The following is a 20,305-nucleotide window of genomic DNA, read 5'->3' on the forward strand; positions in this document are numbered from 1 at the left end:
GCAAATAGGATACCCGCCAAGGGATTTGGAAACCTCTGAAGCCCCAGATGGGGGTGGGGGATGCCTGCGGGTAGTAGGACACCTACGGTTCTGGACTGACTCACGGATGTAGAAGTTGATTTGGCTGATTTAGGTTGGAATATGGAAAATCTAAATTAAAAAAAGAAAAAAAATCTGCCTGGATGCTTTTTAATTCCTCCTTCCGCAGGAGTGAAGGACCCGCTCTCCTTTCTCGCCGTCTTGCCGTTCAGCTGGTCCCGCCAGCCTGGCTTCGCATTTCTGCTGCCGCGAGCTGCTCCTGCGACCCGCGCGGCTCTCACAGGCCGCTGCCAGCTGCCAACCGCGAAGCCAGGCCAACGGGCAGAGAAGCGCCGGCTGCCCTGCGGGCGGGCGGGCGGGCGCTCAGCAAAGGCGGGATCGTGTTTCGTGAATCCGAAACAAAGAGGCGGGAGATTCACGTGGACGCTGCAGGGCTCGGGGAACGACCCACCTCTTTGGGCAAAGCCCGAGAGCTGCTCGTGGGGCGCGGTCAGGGCACGGCTGGCGATGGCGGCCGCCGAGGGGAAGCTCTGACCCTGCCACGGGTGTGCGTGTTTGTGTGTGACCTTGTCACTGGGGAGTGACCCTGCCAGGCAGGGGGGGGGGGGGAGGGTGTATGTGTGTGGGTGTGAACTTGCCAGAGCACGGGTGTCTGCCACTGAGTGAGTGTGACCCTGTCACAGGGGGGGGGTGTGTGTGTGTGTGTGTGTGTGTGTGTGTGTGTGTGTGTGTGGACCTGCCACATGGGGGCTTTACGTGTGCTTGGGACCCCAGCGGAGGCGGGGGGGTGTGTGGGGGGAGGGGCGGGGGCAGTGTGCCTGCGCCACAGGGGGACAGTGTACGTGTGTATGTGTAACCCCACCGGGGTGGGGATGTGCCACAGGGGGAGTGTGCGCGTGTGTCTGCCACGATGGTGGGGGGGGGAGAGTGTGCGTGTGTGACCCGCCACGACTGTGTGCTTGCGGCCCCATCACAAGGGCGTGTCACCAACACCCCCGCCGCAGGTCGCTGAGGTCAGCTCTGACCCCGCCCCCAGGGGGCGGGGCCGCGGGAGCGGCGCTGCCTGACAAAACCGGCCCCGCCCACACCGCCCCGCGCGCGTCATTGCAAGGCCGAGCCAATGCAGTCCCGCGATGACGATTTCCCTCCCCGCCCCCTCCCGCCTCTTTCCCGACCAACCCCGTTCCCTCACGGGGCCGCGCCGCCACCCAATCAACAAGCCCAGGAGGACGAGGTGCCGCCGCGACTAACCAATGGCGTGCGGGGTGGGGGGGAGCAGCACGGTCGGTTGTAGCAGCACGAGGCTGGAGTGAGGTGCTCGCGGCGGGAGGTAACCGCGGCAGGCCGAGGGGGCGGGGTGAGGAGGAGGGGGGAGAGAGGACGGTGTGAGGAGCGGGGGTGGGGCGGTGTGAGGAGGGGGAGGGGCGATGTACGGATTGGGGGAGGGGTGTGTGAGGACAAGGGAAGGGACTCAAGTCCGTGGGCAGCCAGGTGGGGTCCAGCCGGGGCGGTGAAGCACAAGGGCGGGGTGCCACTGGTGCTGGATGTCTGGACAGTTCCAGGCCCCACCAGCGACCTCCGTGGTGTTTCTGTGTCCTGGGGCTGCCCGGAGCGGGGAGCTGCAGGGAGTGGGACCGGCAGGCGCCCGCGTAGCACCGTACCCGGCAGCATTCCCACTTCAACGCTACCTCTGCCACCTTCCCGCCGCTTTCTGATGTGCCCGCAGCCAGGGGAGCAGCGGCAGTGGAGCAGCGCCACGCGGGCGGGAAGGCCGTGCTCACCCGGTGTCCGGTGCCAGGCGTGCGTGGGGATGGCGGCAGATCCAGAGTGGCGGTTCCCTGTCCTAGAAACGTCCAGAGCGAGTTAAAGGGTTGAGCACACGGTTCCCTCCAAGCGGCGCGCGTGCACGGCTGTGCAAAAAAAAAAAAAATCTTGCCGTGCCTTAACTTTTTAAAGCCGTGCGCTCGCCCAGACAGGAGCTGGGCTGCGGCTTCCTAGAAACCCGGAGCGCGGTGGAGGCACTGGGGCCGGCAGTGAGTTGCTGCTCGGGTGCGCTCCACTCCTCACCACGCCGGCATCCCTGCCGGGGGGGGGGGAGAGAGTGGCACGGGACAGCAGCAGCTCCTCCCCAAGGCGAGGCGGGGGTGGTGGGACAAGGGCTGGGGCGGAGCCGCGCTCCACGTGGGCTCCGGGGAGCCGCTCCGCTCCGCAGCCCCTTTGGGCGACCTTCGCCCCAACGCCATGTGGTTCCTTGCTGCCCAGTGGCAGGGCACACAAGGCTCCACGCCGCTTTCGAAGTCTGCGGAGGCATGGAGGCAGGGTGGATCATTTTTGAAAGAGTGATGAAATTTGTCAGATAGGGCGGACCAGGCATAGCTTCAGTGTGTCACACTGCCTGAGAGCTTTACAGAGTATGTTAAATGATGTGACTTAACGTTTGTCATATGAAATCCATTCTCTTTTGCATGCGCTCCTCAGCTGGAGAATTGTGCTTTTTTGGTAGGGTTTTATATTTTAATTATTAATTAAATAATTAAATTTAACAATAATATAGATATATAGTTTAGTATTTCAAGACCCTTTTCTCCTAAATAATGTTGGTAGAATAATTTGTTCAGCGCACCGAAAGGGGGAGGCAAGACCAATTCAGGAATGGACCGGTGCGGCATGCTCACGGATCGGAGCAGTGAGCTCGCAGACCGCTAAGCCTTAGAGGGAACATTGTTTAAGGGGGGAAGCTGGAATCGCCTGTCCCCCATGGGTCCTGGCACGTGCTTTTATTGCTTGCCCTCATTTTCTTTTTCCTTTTGGCTATGTTAGATTGTACTGTACATCATCGATCATTGTTGCAGCTTCTACTTATTTCTGTTCTGAAATACAAATCGATTGTATACATGAATAATAGAATTCTTCATATAATTAGGAGTTAATTTGAAGAGAAATATTGTAACAAAATGTTGAATAAAGATATTTCCTCTCCATCTCTTGCTGAAACTATTCATATACTTTCTTTCTTTGCCTCCAGGAACACTCTCTGTTAGTATCACAAAATTGTCTGGATTTCCTTTACACTGTCTGTACTTGTGAATCTCATTTTCTTCCTCCACATGACCCAAAACGATCACACTCTTGTGTTCAGTTATCAATTATTTCCTAACCCTGCTTTCTCTTGCACAGTATTTCAACAAGAATTAATTACTACAGATGGATAAGTGCCTTATAATCGATAAGCAATTAACAAATTGGCAAAATGACAACCTAACAAGCTTAACACTGGCAAATGGCTTGTTAGACAGGGGGATATTCTGGCAGTTCCTTAGATAGTTTTATATACTGGTGGTTATAGTTATATCCTCAATTATCTAATAAAATATGTGCTTATGTCTGTTGCTATGGAAATGGCTCAGATAGCAAGAATTAAGCATTATGATTTCCATGCAGGACCAGAAAGGAGAAGCAGATGGGATGTGAAAGCACTATCTCTTGTTTAAAAACACAACTCAGTTACTAGCAAACTGGATCAAAAATCTGCTTCACTTGTATAAGGTAAGTAGATGTGGGGTTTTTTCTTTAAACTTTAACATACACTGAAGTTTCTATAAAGGTACCACATGCAGGACTTCAGTAGGTTAATTGATTGGAAAGAAAAACTAATTCAGCAATTAAACATATTACAGAATTTCCTGCTTTAGAAACTTTTTGGAATCAAAATGTCATCGCTACAATAACTAGAAAAGGGGCAACCTGTAGTGAAGTGTTGGAGAGTACCTGGAAGCTTGAAGTGCAAGTACAAAGTGAGACAAGTGATCTGTAGTGTTTGGAGACTAGCACAAAGTCACATATTTGGAATGGTTGTAACCATATGTCAAATCAAAATGTGCAAGAACCATGAATCAGGATTTCTCACCCCCCATCCCTCCACCTCCCCTGCAAAGCATGAGACTGGACAAAAAATTATGAAGATAATTATGGAAAGCTGAGATTCTCACTTGAATTCAGTAATGAGAAAACATTGTAGAGATCTGTGATATAATCGTTTGAAAACAGCTGTTTGAAAAGTTCAAGACCTTATTTTCTGTTTGTGACATTGAAAATTAAGCTTCATTCAACAGATTCAGTAGTATATGTGGTGGTAAGGAAAGAAGAGGGTCAGCATGGCATGACTGATTTAAAAAGTAGTGCAGAATTATCTGATTATTGCGAACAAACCTGTTTGAGCCTCACATTTGAACAGCTTACTTGCTTTAAAATTTAAAAACACTGACAGCTTTGTGCAAGTGTTTCATCTGTTTTTTGACTCATCATTAGTGATACCAAGTGGACTTTTTAACGAATAACATTCTGTTCATTAAATATGGGAAGTAAAACGTCATCTATGTGAGGACAACTGTAGACATACAGTATACAAGTATCAATAATGAATCCATAGTTTGTTACCTATTTACTGCGTGAAGAATTTTATTCCCAGAATGTCACACTTCAGTGAGTGAAAATCATGTATAAATTGGGTAATCGGAGATAATCAAATATTGTATTTAGTAATTCTTAGAGTAAATCTTAATTTTTGCAGAGGGGATATCTAAAAAATTTTGTCCCTGACCATCTCATGAGTTTTTGGGGAGGTAGGTGGAGATAGGGGGAAATTGAATTAAACTCTATGAATATGTGATATGTACACTTTCAATATTATGATGAGTCTGAATTTGAAACTAAGAGAACTTGTCTCTTGCCCTCCAGAAAAGCTTCCGAAGTCCAGCCTCTTCATTGTTGTGGGGTTTTCTACACCCTTTCACGTTTCCCAGCCACCTTTCTGAGAGGCAGACAGCAGCACTATGCAGTGTATACAGAGGGAAAATCACCTCCCTATTCCCTTGTTTATGCATCCATGGTTCATATTAGCTTTTTTTTAGTACAGCATTGCCCTGGGAGCTTACAATAAATTTTAGCACAAATTGGCTGCAACCCTTTCTTTTGCCTTATCCCCTGTTGTTGCTAGAGTAGGTGACAATGAAGAGTTTCAGTTAAATTGTACTTGTGTAACCAAGTTGCACCTTTATTAAGAAAAAGGAGAGGCAGCCCATGTCTGACAGGCCTCTTGGAAACATGGGAATAAAAGGGGCCTGTCCAGTCATCTGCTATCACAGGCAACTGTCACAGAAACTTTTTTTAAGCTGATCAAGCTGCATTGCAAAAATAGTATTTTTTTCCCCTGGTATTTGTATTGGAAGGCTGGTCTAGAACCCAACTGATCTGAGGGTTAGAGCAGCTTAACCACCTAGTCTACAGCTTAAATTTATTCATGGCCAGTTTGTACCCATTTGCTGTATTATCAATGTTGCCCCTTTGGTTAACTAGCTTGTCTCCTGTTATGGTGTGTTTACTTCCTAAAACCATCACATTCCCTTTCATTCCAAGTAATACTGCACCAAACAAGTAAATAGCTTTTTTTGTCTTTTCTCATAAAATAGTCTCTTTGTTTACCTGATCTTAGCCTTGTTTGTACCTGCTGTGAGGTGCCAAGCAAGAGCTCTGTTCCAGTGCCTTTAGTAGTAGGTCTCCAGCTGGCAAACCTATTGTAGTTTAGTGGCTTTGGGGTATAGGAGCATTGGAGGAGCAGAAGGAAGTGAGTGAGGCTTAGATGGAGCGGAGATGCCAGAGTGGGGAGGTGTGCGGTATTTCCTGTGGCTTGTCAGTGTACAGTTTCCATGCTACTAATTATAGTAGGTTTGTTGGGCAAAGAGGACAAAGAAGCATTAGTCCTTGAATGACTTTTCCTCCTTTTGTGCATAACCCAGCTTGCATTCTTATGGAAAGCAGTGAGTTTGATAAAGCTGTCATGGACAATGCCAATGCTTGCTGGGAGCTGAACATCTACCTGAATGGTCAGAGGCTGAGGCACAAAGCATAACCCATCTACCTGGTCATGATGCCAGACCAGACATTGAGCTGCCATGAACATTTGAAAAAGACAGTAATGAAAGTTAAGACATACAACAACCTCCTTAACAAGCTGGCTGGGTCATCATGGGGCACAAGAGCCTCAACCCTAAGGCTGTCAGCGCTTGTCATGTCATATTCTGTGGCAGAGTACTGTGCACCAGTCGAACTGGTCATCACACGCCAGACTCATTGATGTGCAGCTACGTTCAACGATGCACATCATCTTGGGAACTCCCTGTGGGAGGCACACCCAGGCCTAGGGTCAGCGAGGACCTAGTCAGGGAATTTCTGGAGGGACTGGACATATTTAAATCATCAGGTCCTGATGACCTCCACCCCAGAGTGCTGAGGGAACTAGCAGAGGTTATTGCAGGACGTCTGACATGGCTTTATGAGCACTCATGGTGCTCTGGTGATGTGCCGGAGGACTGGAAAAGGGCCAATGTGATTCCCATTTTCAAAAAAGGGAGGAAGGAGGACCCAGGAAACTATAGGCCTGTTAGTCTTACCTTGGTTCTGGGGAAGCTTTTTCAGAAAATTATCCTGGCGCATGTCCATGAGGGGCCAGCAGAGGAAACTATGCTTATGGGCAACCAACATGGGTTCATTAGAGGCAGGTCCTGTCAGACCAACCTGGTGGCCTTCTATGACCAGATCACCAAATCCCTGGATGCAGGTGTCACGGTGGATATAGTCTTTCTGGACTTTAGGAAGGTTTTCGACACGGTCTCTCACCCCCTATTCTTATTAAAAAACTAGGAGACTGTGGTGTCGATGCCTACACAGTCAGATGGCTGGAGTGCCGTGCCCAGAGAGTGCTGGTGGACTGGTCTTATTCGACCTGGAGGGATGGGGGCAGTGGGGTATCGGAGGGCTTGGTCCTCGGGCCTGCACCGTTCAACATCTTCATCAGCGACTTGGACAAAGGGGTAAAAAGCACCCTGTTCAAATTTGCAGACACTAAGATGACACTAAGATGTGGGGAGAAGTGGGCGTGCTAGAAGGAAGGAATAGCCTGCAATCAATCAGATCTGGATGGGCTACAGGGTTGGGCAGAAGAGAACAGGATGGATTTCAACACTGACAAGTGCAGGGTACTAGGCCTGGGGAGGAAGAACCAGCAGCAGACCTACACGCTGGGGAACTCTCTTCTCGTCAGTGCAGAGGCAGAAAAGGATCTAGGAGTCATTATTGAGGCCAAAATGAACGTGGGCTGACAGTGTGGGGACATGGTCAGGAAGGCCAACCATACCTTGTCATGCATCCACAGATGCATCTCAAGCAGGTCCAAGGAGGTGATCCTCCCCCTCTGTGCGATGGGTCAGGCTGCAGTTGGAGTACTGCGTCCATTTCTGGGTGCCGCACTTCAGTAGGGATGTGGACAGCATTGAAAGGGTCCAGAGGAGGGCCACCTGCATGATCAGGGGCAGCAGGGCAGGCCCTACAAGGAGAGGCTATGGGACCTGAACCTGTTCAGCCTCCACAAGAGAAGACTGAGGGGGGATCTAGTGGCCGTTTACAAACTAGTCAGAGGGGACCAGCAGGCAATGGGAGAGTCCCTCTTCCCCCGAGCACTCCCAGGAGTGACAAGAAATAATGGTCACAAGCTGGCAGAGGGTAGATTCAGACTAGATATCAGGAGGCGCTACTTCACAGTCAGGGTGGGTAGGATCTGGAACCAACTTCCAAGAGAAGTGGTGCTGGCTCCTACCCTGGGGGTCTTTAAAAGGAGGCTGGATGAACACCTTGCCGGGGTCATTTGACGCCAGTGCTCTTTCCTGCCACTGTAGGGGGTCGGACTTGATGATCTGCTCAGGTCCCTCCCGACCCTACCAACTATGAAACTCTGACTGACCCCTCTACCATGGCTCCCAGTCCTGAGTAACATTGTTCCCCCTCATATGTGGCAGGAAGTTGCAGCTAGCAAGCTACTGGAGAAGATCTATGCCAGTCCAAGCCTGCCACTGTACGACAATCTCTTAAATCCACCTGTTGCCTGTCTACCATCATGATACCCACTGTGGACCAAACTGCTGCACCAGGACTGCATGGTGGAGACCCTCTGGTGTGAAAAATAATGGTCACCATTGCTGCCAGACAAGTTCCTTAGCCCAGATCTTACAGGTCTGCCCACGTGGCTTCAACCTGCCACACCGTCAGTGGCACTTGCTGAATAGGTTCTGGACAGCACAAGATCTTTGTGCAGCCAGCCTCCACCATTGGGATCTTTGCAACAATCCAGTCTGTAGCTGTGGCAAAACACACACAGCGTGTTGCATATCATCGATCTGCCTGCTGACTAAGTTCAGTGGCGGACTGCAGGAACTGTGCATGGCCACTGAGGATGATATTGCATGGCTTGGCATACGCTGACTGACTGGCTGTAGTAGACAAGCAATTTAATATAGGCTCCCAAAGCAAAGCTGTATTAAAAAAAGGCTAATGTGAACCATAGATGCATAAATAAGGGAGTAGGGTGGTGATTTTCCCTTTCTATATATAGCGCTCATGAGATAAATATGGCATATAGTGCTGCTGCCCACCTCTCAAAAGTTGTCTGGGAAATGTGAAAGGGTGTAGAGAAAAGCCACAAAAATGATACAGGGGTTGGGCATTGGTAGTTTTTCTGAAGGCCAGGAGATAAGTTCTCTTAGCCTCAAATACAGACTCACCATAGTTTTGGAAAACTTTATTTCAGGCCTTTTCATCCTTTATTTTATACAACTTAACACTTAGGTTTCTATACTTTTCTCTTTGTCTGGTTCAGTGTGTCAGAAAGCCAAAAAGATCTGTGTGGGTAGTTGGGAGGAAGGGATCATTTGAGGGGGAAAGGATCAGTGGTTTTGGTTGGAATAGATGGTTATGGCTGACCAGAGTTTTGAGTATTTAATTTGTGGGTGGAGAGCTGCTGTTAGTTGGTACATTTTGAAATCTGAGAGTCCATGAATATTTGTGGACATGCCAAGATCATCGAATTGACTTGATGTTGCCTACTGAGGCAATGGTCTGTTAAGTCCGCAGCTGCATTGTGATATCCTCTGTTTTGATGTCTAATACAAGCATTTTGTCCAGACCATGACTGGCTATGTGTATTAGATAAGAAGTGACCTCTGAAAGCCCTAGGGAAGCAAATGAGAAACACTGGATTTCCTCATTAAATGAGGACAGTAAGTGCTTATTTTATGTGGTACCATGAGCATCTTATAAAATGGTTAAGGTACTGACATTAATATAGTATTTAAAAAAATATATATTTAATTTCAAAATGTAATGCGAGAATACTAATATCACATTGGTATATGGAATATGATAATATATATTAATTTCATACCAGTTTTTTTCAATGGGAAATATGAACAGTAGGAACCAATTTTAATTTCATGGTTGCATGAATGTTAAGGCATCATAATTTTGCATTTAGAAGTGTGAGCTCTGGGAACACAAAGCACTAAATACTGGCATTCAAGTACTTTCTTGAAATCCTGGAAAGAAAATATTTTACCACATTTCAGATATTTTGGAAATGATGTGGCACCAAGGGCTACTTTTACTACTGTACTTAAGTTTCACTAGGTCCATCTTTCCCCTAGTTGTTTCTAATTTTAGACTGAAACTTCCTGTGTTTGCTTAGATGAGGAGGCAGTGTTTGAGATAATTTCAGGAACCTATTCAGATGTTTCCCAGAAGTATCTTTTTGCTAGTTTCTGATTTTTCAAATGGAAATGTTGTGTATTTGTAACCAGAATTACTCAATTTTCTTGTCTCTTTATGGGATACTTGCTCAACCTAAAATGTGCTTGAGAGTCAGAACTCTTGAAGCACTTTATAAAATCTTAGTTTCACCAGGATTCGTAAAGCATTTTCAAGTTTTCAAAGATCTTGGGGAATGCAGTGTTACTGGCTGGATGTTACTTGCAGTCTATAGCCACAGAACGTGGAATGATGAATGTAGAGTTGGGCACACAAGGTTCTGTTTAAAACAGTCACTGACTTTGTGATGGTTTGAAAATAAGGATTGCTGTGAACGAAGTAAGTAAATATTATCTCTATTTTACAAATGAGGAAAGTAGCCTAGGAGGTTGTGACTTGTAAACCCATTATACCAAATTAGGTTCCCCAGGTCATGGTGTGGTTCAGATCCAAGGAAACAACCAGGCAAATAACTTGACTTCTGTCTTGCAAAGCTATAAAATGGCAGTCTCTGGAGTTATCGTTTTTCTGGCCCCATGCCAAATGCAAAGCTGGCACTCTTAATGGCATTCCCTTTTGTTGAAGTGGGGAGGCATGTGGGTAAGAGACAGTTCATGGAACCAGATGGATCTGCTGTTAGATCAATAATATTCAGCCCTGCCTTCTGCCTGATGTTTTAATATACTGCCTTCCTGTTAAGGGAGGACATTTGGTCAGGGGGATATTCATTCTGCAGCAGTATCTAGCAGGGTGATATATCTTACAGGAACGTTTCTGTGATGCTTCTGACATTTTTGTAGTACTCCAAGGGTGCTGGTAACTCTACAGATGTAACACGTCTATGGGCCTTGATGCACCATTGTGACTCCTGTTTGTTGCAAAAGCCCATGCTGTGAACTGCCTCTTAATTTTATCCTCGCATCATGCGTCTGACCAATTCTCCAGGGATCCTCTCTCACACGATAGATTATGGCATCACTTTTACATCTTGTCTTAAAACTTATTTTTTCCAATAACTTTATAAACCCCCTAGTTCTTTCACCTCAATGGGATTTTAACTACAGGACTTCATATCCTACGGAAAGTAGAAGAATCCTACTTAAATCTGCCTTTCCAGTCCCTTGCTTTTTGTGGCCTCTTATTTCCCATCTTTCACTTACACATTGTCTAATTTGTAAGCTGTTTAGAGCTGGACCCATTTCTCTCCAGTTGCTCGCAAAGCAGGTTGGCACTCATTTGTGTACCTTTGTGTAATATGCTAAGCATTGTTTGTCTGTGCCTTCTTGTAATGATTAGTCGCCTTGGTTGATCCATCATATTTTCTCAATAGATAATATGATGGATATTTTTTTTGGTGTGTTTATTGTGAAGTGCAGTCCTGTTTTTGGTGTGTTTATTGTGAAGTGCAAACCACACATAAGCTACTGACATGGACCTCTTTCTTGTTGGTTTATTTTTTCTTTTTAATATCTCATTTTATTTTTTCATGAACTTTCAAATATTGTGAAGGTGTGGGAGGAGGGAGAGAGTCTGTTTGCTTTAGTTAGAATAGGAAAGAACTGTGCGAGAGTCCCAAGATTCCGCATATAGTTATTCAGATGTCTTGCTATTTTTGGTTTTTGACCTCTGGTGAGCTGAATGCCAGATCTGCAGGTTGTTTTCATTTTTAATAGATGCTTCTATCCTCCCACTGCTAAGTTACTCTTACACGCTGATTAAATCTTTGACACAAACAGCCCATTTCTCCCACATTTTCTACTGCATTTTTCAGAGATGTAATTTAATTTGTTTCTATACATTGTTGCAATGACATTCCCTTTTGGGAACAAGAGAAATGTTGCAGAATCACACACATCCCATGAGCCATCCTAAAAGGAGGAAGAGTGTACTTTACGAATCACTGGGTTATTTTTTGAAAATCTTGTTGGATTAAAATGACTCAGATTGTTGGTCTTTATCTTGGGAAGTGCTGTTTATAACTATCATGCCAAGCTCAGAATTTTACAATATATATATATCCAGGCAACATTTAAATGTTAGGCCTTCAAAAGTAATAAATACTAATGCATATCTTATAAAATGCTTATAAGATTTTTAGAACTTAGATGGTACCTACCCCAGGCACTTTGCAACTCTGTCTCTTTAAAAGTGTGAGGCAAAACCAGAAGCAAACCGCACCATAAATCAGTGATAAATGGGTAAACCTGTGTATGAAACAGTTAACCATTTCCTATCTAGGATTGTCCCCAGAAGGGCTGATCCATCCCTTCTGTCTTGCAAGAGCTAGGTAAAGGGAGAGCTGTACGTAATACTCTGAGATGCAACAAATTTAGACTGGCAGGTTTACGGGCACCAAAAGGCTTGTTGTGTTTTTCCTGCAAGGTGCTTTCACTCTCAAACATGGGAAACTGCAGCCTGAATGCTTTTGCTGATTTGGGGAATGGGTGTCCCAGGTAGGCAAGCCCCAGAACATTTAAGGCTTTAGAAGTTAAAACAAATGCCTTAAAGTGCTCCCAGAAATCTCTAAATACAGCCTGTGAAATGCTGTCAGAAAGTGCTTGTGGTGAGAGATACTACTCCAGGTTAGCTGTTAAATCCATCTGGAAGCTGAAGTGGGTGCAGAATGGAGCAACCTACTATTTAAACAGACACCAAGTAGTTTGATTAGGAGATGACAAAGGCAGAGAGAGTGGTAGGAAGGGGCCGCATCCAATGAAAATGAGTGCATTCTGACCAGCCACGCACAAAAGCAAACTGCAGCTGTTGCTGTAACTGAGTCATTCAGCAGTAACTGGAATCCAGTAGGGTGCAGGTTTCAAGGAACAAATCATGGGGAAACAGTATGAGCCAGATGGGATGATATCATCTATATAACAATGTTCCATTTCCTTTTCTCTGTTCATCAACATCATCTGTGTTTTGCCTGCATTGACGCTCAGTTTACTCTTCAAAATCAGATGTTCCGTCTCACTAAGGGCAGTTATTTTGGGCGAAGGGCCGCTTACTGGGTTTTGGCAAGCCATCGAGGGCCACATGACAGGCATCCAGGGGCAGATAATTATTAATTTTCTAAAATTTTAGGGGCCCCGCGGGCTGGATAGAATGTCCTGGCAGGCCGCATTCAGCCCATGGGCTGCATTTTGCCCACCCCTGCACTAAGACATGGCACCATCTGAGTTTGAATAGAAAAGAAAAGCACAAGGATGGACTTTATCTGCACATTGAAGGCCTTGTATCCAATCCAGAACCCTGCATAAGACTACCCTGGGCGAAGATGATTAATGAGCTTCACCAGCTTTACCTCTGGAATTTTACTGGAGGTGGGAACAAAGCAGTTGAAGAGCAACATTGTTGCAACCATTATTTGCCAGGTCTGCACTTCATAATCAACTATATCAAAAACAGTTTATCATATTGGCTGGATACTTTGTTCCTCTTCAGTACCGAGGGATCCTGGTTTTCTGTTTAGAAATCACAAATTCTCTTGATTAAAACCCCCCAAATCCCCATATGTCTGCGATTAAAATGAAACACCACTATATCGATCTATCTAGCTATCTAGGTATCAGTTGAACACAATGTTTTATTGATATCTTTACAATTTTAAAGCAATTTGGAAGCCTACCAGTGCCTCAATCACTATAATAAAGTAAATTCTAAATACTTATACATTTTTGGCATTTAATTTTGGGGTTTTTATCATGGAAAATCGGACCTCCCTGTTTCCTTCGCTTACCAGAATGCAGGTCCAGCTGCAGGTCTCCCATTCCCCCTTCCCCCCCAGCTCATTCCCCACCTCCAGCTGCTTTGCGGTGCTGATATGCTGGTGCCCGGGCCATGCCATTGCCCCTTACTCACCACCCACAGCCCCCTGCCCCCCAGCCCTGCCAGAGAGGGCCCCCAGCTGCCAGGGCTATGGAGCCAGGGACCCAGGTCTGCAGCTCCCACTAGCAGCACTAAAGCCCAAGCTGTGGAGCCTAGCTCCCCCCCTCCCACAGGTAGCATGGTTGGAGCAGAGCCCATGGTGGGGGTAGGTACAGGCTGCCCGTTGTGGGCTTGGGCTCTCCACTCTGCTGCCCTCCCTCAGGGCCTCCGCAGCTGGGCAGAGTGGGGCCACGTGGGGAAACTCATTGCCTCAGCTGTGAGCTCCGCACTGACATGCAAAACTCGTATAATTTGCGGCAGCCTGCTGTCATCCTGCGTGCAGATCTGGGGGCTCACGCCCCACAGGAGGGCTGTGGGGCTGTGCTGCACTCTTCCTGGGGGGCACAGGCCTCCAGATCTGCATGTGGGATTCATAGATTCATAGACACCAGGGCTGGAAGGGATCTCGGAAGATCATTGAGTCCAGCCCCCTGCCCCAGGGGCAGCAAGTCATCAGGGATCATAGGATCCCAGCAAGGTAAACATCCAAATGTCTCTTGAAGGCATTCAGAGTAGGTGCTTGAACCACCTCTGGCAGCAGGCTATTCCAGACCTTGGGGGCTCGGACACTAAAGAAGTTCTTCCTTATGTCCAGCCTGAAATGGTCACAGAGGAGTTTGTGACCGTTCAACCTTGTCACCCTTGGGCACTCTGGTGAACAGATGTTCCTCCAGATCCTGGTGAGCACCCCTGATAAACTTATAGGTGGCCACCAGATCGCTCCTGAGCCTGCACTTTTCCAGGCTGAAGAGTCACATTGCTCTCAGTCTCTCATCATAAGGTCTGTTTTCCTGACCTCTGATCATGCACGTGGCTGTCCTTTGCACTCTCTCAAGCTTCTCCATTATCACCCTCCTGTACTCAGGTGTGGACGCTTTACCCCAGAGTTTGGTGTTGTTGGCGAACTTGGCCAGTCTGCTTCTGACACCAATGTCTACATCATTAATGAAGATGTTAAATAGTATAGGCCCAAGGACAGAGCCTTGAGGGACCCCACTGACCACAGCGCACCATGACGATTGACTTCCGTCAACGATTGATGACAGCAGGCTGCCACCGCTGGCTGGAGCCAGCGCCAGCACCCAAGTCTGCCTGGTACAGCCCGTGCTGAGTACCAGGAAGCCTGGTGCTGCTGCTGGCCTTGGCTGGCAGCGGCAGCATACTGTCATCCCATGCGCAGATCTGGGGCCTGCACTGCAGCAAGCCCAGCTTCAAAACTGAAAATGTTTCGAGTGCCCTCGTTTTGTTTCGAAGCCTTTTGTTTCATTTTGATTTTGCTGTTTTGAGCTCAAAATGCGTCACCCGTTGAAATTTCGCATTGCGTAGCAGCCATGTGCACATGCACGTGGAGCCCCCTCCTGATCACCCTCCTCCCGCTCCCCCCCGCCTCTTGCAGGCTGGAACTCTGCCAGCCTGCAAGGGGAAACTCACCATTTCATGCATTTTTCACCTTTAAAGGCGAAAATCTGGGTTTTCCTCCTTAAAATGAGAAAAAATGGGTTTTATCGCATTTTTCTGTGGTGAATGGGAAAAACCCGAATTCCTGTTGATCACCACAGATAACTACTATGCCATGCTCAGGTTGACCTAGGGACAGGAAATCTGAGGCAGCTGGGTTCTGAGTACAGGAGACCCTTGCCATTCGTGGGGAATATGTTCTTGAGATATCCGCGAATAAGGCACTCGTTCATGAACACTGTTTGTGTTCATGAACACAGTGCCCCCAGTGGCTGGGGGTGGGGAGGGCATGGCTGCATGGGCAGGAGCATGGCGGTGGCAGCCTGAGCCCAGCAGCGGCAAGCATGGAGCTCCCAAGGAGCTCCTGTAAGTGTATTTAAGATGCAGTTTCAGCATTAGTGAATATTTGAAACCATGAATGCCAAACCTGCAAATAGTGAGGGTCCCGCAAATAGCAAGGGTTTCCTGTACTCCCCAGCTACAATGTTCTCAGTAATCTTAACTGCAAGGGTCAGATCAGAAGCACAGTTGTGAATAGCCATAGTATTGTGGTCAAGAGACATACTTTTTAAATAGAAGTTGACAGCTGCCCTTCTGAAGGGAGACACTGACTGTTTTTGTTGGGGTCAGTCACTATCTGCCAGTAAAGTTGTGGTTCTGAAGCACAAGCTGAGTTATGAAATGCCAATAGTATGTCAGATCTTAGTGGTTAAGAGTTATTGTTCACAGTCTCCTGCTTCCACAGAAACAAACAGTGTAGTCCAAATCTTGGTATTATATAGGGAATATATATATTTTTAACTTGATGGTCTCAATACCTGAAGAGATTTATATGGGTTTACTAGTAATATTCACATAATCCCATTAGGAACATGAAGCGAGCAGGAAGAAAACACCTAACCTGTTGGGTACTTCTGAAAATCCTACAAGGCAAATGTCTGCATCTCTAGGCACCTAAATATATTTGTACATCTGGTCCTAACAGATCAACATACTGCCATGCATCAGTTTAGAGAAATATCAAGTAAACCTAGCAGGTTATGGTAATAACTATAGTGTCCTCCTGTTTGTCAGGAACATGGTTTTCATAGTTATGTGAATAAATAAGTCAGTTTGACTAGGATGATTTGCAAATGATTCACACAGAACATTTGAGCGCTGTCGGCTTAGTTAAAATATAATTATTACCTTGAGAATGCACCTTACCAAAATGGAGCAGGCTGTACTGTTTATACTTTCACTTTATTTCCTTACATATACGAGGTTACTATAAATTATAATATAAGAATTTATTTTTATGCATTATGGTCTGTTATGCAACATGTTGTTTCAGAGCTTTTTAAGAGCTTCTCTATTTTAAATTTTGTTACTTTTAATTTTAAAATATTTTGAATTTTATTTATTGCAGAGTTTCCCTGTCTTTGAATGCAGCCATGGAGATGATTGAGGAACAGTTAGGTAGTCTACGCATTGCAAAACGTTGTGCAATAACAGAAGACCCCACTTATCTGCTGGATATAGATATTTCAAAACCTGCTCAAGCAGAAAGAAGTTGCTTAGTTGCTGTTTCATGTTCCAACAAATCAATTAAAATATATAACAGAGAAACATTAAACTTGCTACGGGAGTACAGTGGCCAGCCTGGAACACTCAGTGGAGTCAGGTTTGCCCATATGAGTGACAATATATTGTTTTCGGCATGTGGTGATGGTACAATCAAATGTTGGGATGTTCGCTTAGCTACTCAAGAAGCTGCACAGTTATTCAGGGGTTATCCTTCAAATGTTTTTATCAGCTTTGATATTAATTGCAATGATCTCATAATTTGTGCTGGTACAGAAAAAGCTGAAGAGGATACATTCATGGTGTTTTGGGATGCAAGAGGAAATACAAACAATGTATGTGCAGCTAAAGAACCCTTGGGAATCTATTCCGAGACTCATAATGATGATATAACAAAAATTTGCTTCCATCCTACCAAACCGAATTTGTTGGTCTCTGGGTCAACTGATGGATTGGTTAACATATTTGATATTAACAAGGACAATGAAGATGATGCTTTGATTTCAACTTGCAATTCAGATTCGTCAGTAAGTTCTGTTGGTTGGTCTGGGAAAGATTATAAACAGATATTTTGCTTAACACATGATGAAGGATTTTGTTGGTGGGATCTTGCTCAATTAGATACTGAAGAGCCAATCACATTGTTGCATAGTGTGGATGTCAGGGAAGCAGTCCGCACTGAAAATAGCAGCTTAAATTATCTGATAGGTGGCTTCTACCATGAAAAGGCAGACAAACTGTTTATTGTTGGAGGAATGTTAATGGGAAACATTCACCTAATAAGTTGTGGCATTGATGGACTGAACCTTGTGGGTATCCTTCGTGGAGGGCACTCTGCAACAGTTCGCTCTTTCTACTGGAACATGACAGATGATTCTTTGTTGACTGGTGGAGAGGATGCACAGCTGTTGCTATGGAAACCTGGAGCTGTGGAAAAGTCCCTTGCAAAGAAGTCATCTATGAAAATTGCTTCCTCTGTTCGGAAACGAGTGAAAGTTCACAACAACACTCTCAAAGCCAAGAAAAAGTAAAATTACAAAAACAAATGTCTTGTCTTTGTAATTTTTTTTTATTCTAAGCAATATTTTGGATATTGACATGTCTTTTTTAATTTTATTTGGTGAGTTGTATGAAGAATACCATTTAATAGGTAAATTCTGCTCAGGAGCAAACCTTAGCCGTCATATTAATAACTACTTTAAAAGTTACCGACACTTATCTAAAATGAGTATCAATATTTTCTCTCAACTCATTGAACAAACTCTGTCTTAAAAAGTTTTATATTAGATCATGTTATTGCACATTAACAGTATTGGCACAGACTTGAATGATCATAGAAAACTGATTTGTGTAATTTATGTTCCTGTTGCAGTGAAATCTCATCAGTTTTTGAAAGCTTTTGAATTTCTAGTCAAATCTTTTTACTTCCTCAGAGAATGTAATGAATGAAAGTATCATTAAAGACATAGTGTTCCTTAAAGCTTAGAGGAATTCCTGATGGAGCAGACAATGAGTATTGTTTGACATTATTATCTCACTGTATAATGACAAATGTAAATAGCACTAAACATGCTGTTTTAAAAAATAGCCCAAATATAGCCCATTTCTTAGATCACATTCGCATGATATTAATAGAAACTGTAGGCTTATTTTACACTAACGCAGTGTGTCAAACTGATAGTATTGGACATACTCTCTGTACTCTGAACCACCATTGACAGTACATGCTGCTCCATACTGGGTACATCTACACGAGACACTTTACTGTGCAGTAGAGCAAAGTACTGCATAGTAAGCATCTCCGTCTACATGTGTAGACCTTTACCGTGCAGTAATTTGCTCTGCTCGGCCGTTAATTTGCTACTTGCAACTGCAAACAGCAAATTAACTGCTGAGTAATTACTGTGCAGTAAGGCACACATAGACAGCTGACCATGAGCAAATTTGCTCCCAGTCAGGCATGCAGCAAGGGGCAATAGTTTGCTCTCTGCCCCCTGGAGCTGCCTGCTGCTGGGGCGGGCTCCACCACTTGAGTCCGGGTAGGGACAATGTCCTCCTGCCCTGGCAGCAGGGAGCTGCCAGCCCTCGCTCCACAATTGCAGAATCGGGGCCAGGATCTCCCTGCATGGGGATAGTTACCTGGCCAGCCCTGAGCTGCACATGGAAGTCTGTATATGCAGCCTGAAGGTGGCTGGGCACTGTCCCACTTTGAGCACGGGCAGGTCCCAGGTCCGCAGATCTTTCCCAGCCTGGTCTCCTGACCCCTGCTCAGCCGGGGGCTCACTGCTAGCTGCCCCACCAATTAATCAGGGTAGGGGGCTGGCACCTACCCCTCCCCCACAGCTCCTTCCAAGACCTGTGCCCCTGATGCTAGGGATGGGACGTTGTCCCTGCCCAGGCTCTGCCACTGGAGCCTTCCTGGCAGCTGTCTCCTGGCCCCTTGTTCCCTGCCCGACCCTGGGGTAGCACCCAGGGGGAGTCTTTACCTCCCTTCGGCTGCTACAGGGGGCCAGTGCAAAGTCGGAGGGGGCAGAAGCAGACTGCTGCCAGGAGCAGCAAATCTGTTCCCAAGTGGGAACACGTGTAGATGCCTTCCCAGGGTGAACTTACTTCTCAAATTACTCTGGAGTACCCAGCAAGGTTCCTTCTAAGGTGCGCGCATGTGCAGCTGTGCGCAAAAAAAAAATCTTGCTGCATATTAGCTTTGTAATACTGTGCACCCGCCCAGAGAGAAGCTGGGCTGTGGCTTCCTAGAAACCTGGAGCGCGATGGAGGCACTGGGGCCAGTGGTAAGTTACCACTCGGCTGCACTCCGCTCCTCACCACGCCGGCATCTCCACAGGGAGAGAGAGCAGTGTGGGGCAGGCAAGGGCTCCTCCCCAAGGCAAGGTGGGGGTCAGGACAGGGGCTGGGGCTGGGGGTGAGTTGAGCACCATGTAGGCTCCGCTGGTTCCAGGGAACTGCTCCGCTCTCCAGCCCCTTCGGATGAGCTGTGTCTCGAGTTCTGACACCATGTGCCTCCTCGCTGCCTGATTTGCCCAGTGGCAGGACGCACAAGGCTCCATGCTGCTTTCAAAGGCTGCGGAGGTACGGAGGCAGCGTAGATCATTTTTGAAAGAGCGATGAAATCGGCCAGATAGGGAAGACCAGGCATACCTTCAGTGTTTCACACTGCCTGCGAGCTTTACAGAGTATATTAAATGATGCGATTTATGTCTGTCACATGAAATCCATTCTCTTTTGCATGCTCTCCTCAGGTGGAAAATTATACATAAACTCTTCTGTTTTGGCAGGGTTTTTTATATATATATTTTAAAAAATAAAATATATAATATATATAGTTTAGTATTTCAAGAATCTTTTCTCCCAAATAATGCGAGAATAATTTGCTCAGCACGCTGAAAGGGGGAGGTGAACGGACCAAAGCGGCGCAGTCACAGATCGCTAAGCCTTAGAGGGAACATTGGTACCCAGTAGTATTTGTACATCTAGACACACCCACTGTGTCTCAGTGCTGATCTGAAAACAACAGTAAGACTGGGAATGTAGGTCAGCTTTAGTGGGCCACCAGAATTGATCTACAGGAGTACCATGATCCTATATCTGACATTGAATGGTACCACATGGTTCCAGGAGGCTACCAAAGACTTTTCAGCATGTTGTTACATAGCCTACAGAGAAAGAGAGGTTC

At 46.2% G+C, this 20,305-nt stretch overlaps 1 protein-coding gene across 2 annotated transcripts; it reads left to right on the forward strand.

Moving 5' to 3' along the window:
• Positions 1-1,217: 1,217 nt before the first annotated feature.
• WDR89 (WD repeat domain 89) lies at positions 1,218-19,954 on the forward strand. 2 transcript variants are annotated; one of them, XM_059723322.1, is made up of 3 exons: positions 1,218-1,369; positions 3,481-3,585; positions 16,460-19,954. In XM_059723322.1, the coding sequence occupies exon 3, from the start codon at positions 16,485-16,487 to the stop codon at positions 17,643-17,645; it is 1,161 nt and encodes a 386-aa protein (XP_059579305.1). In that variant the 5' UTR covers positions 1,218-1,369; positions 3,481-3,585; positions 16,460-16,484; the 3' UTR covers positions 17,646-19,954. The 2 variants fall into 2 exon arrangements, with proteins under 2 accessions (XP_059579305.1, XP_059579306.1); XM_059723323.1 differs by lacking the exon at positions 3,481-3,585.
• The last annotated feature ends 351 nt before the right edge of the window (positions 19,955-20,305 follow it).

This window comes from Alligator mississippiensis, chromosome 2 (genome assembly GCF_030867095.1).
Source record: "Alligator mississippiensis isolate rAllMis1 chromosome 2, rAllMis1, whole genome shotgun sequence".
NCBI lineage: Eukaryota > Metazoa > Chordata > Crocodylia > Alligatoridae > Alligator > Alligator mississippiensis.

Coding starts and splice junctions, on each gene's coding strand:
- WDR89 (XM_059723322.1), top strand. CDS start 16,485: ATGGAGATGATTGAGGAACAGTTAGGTAGTCTACGCATTGCAAAACGT.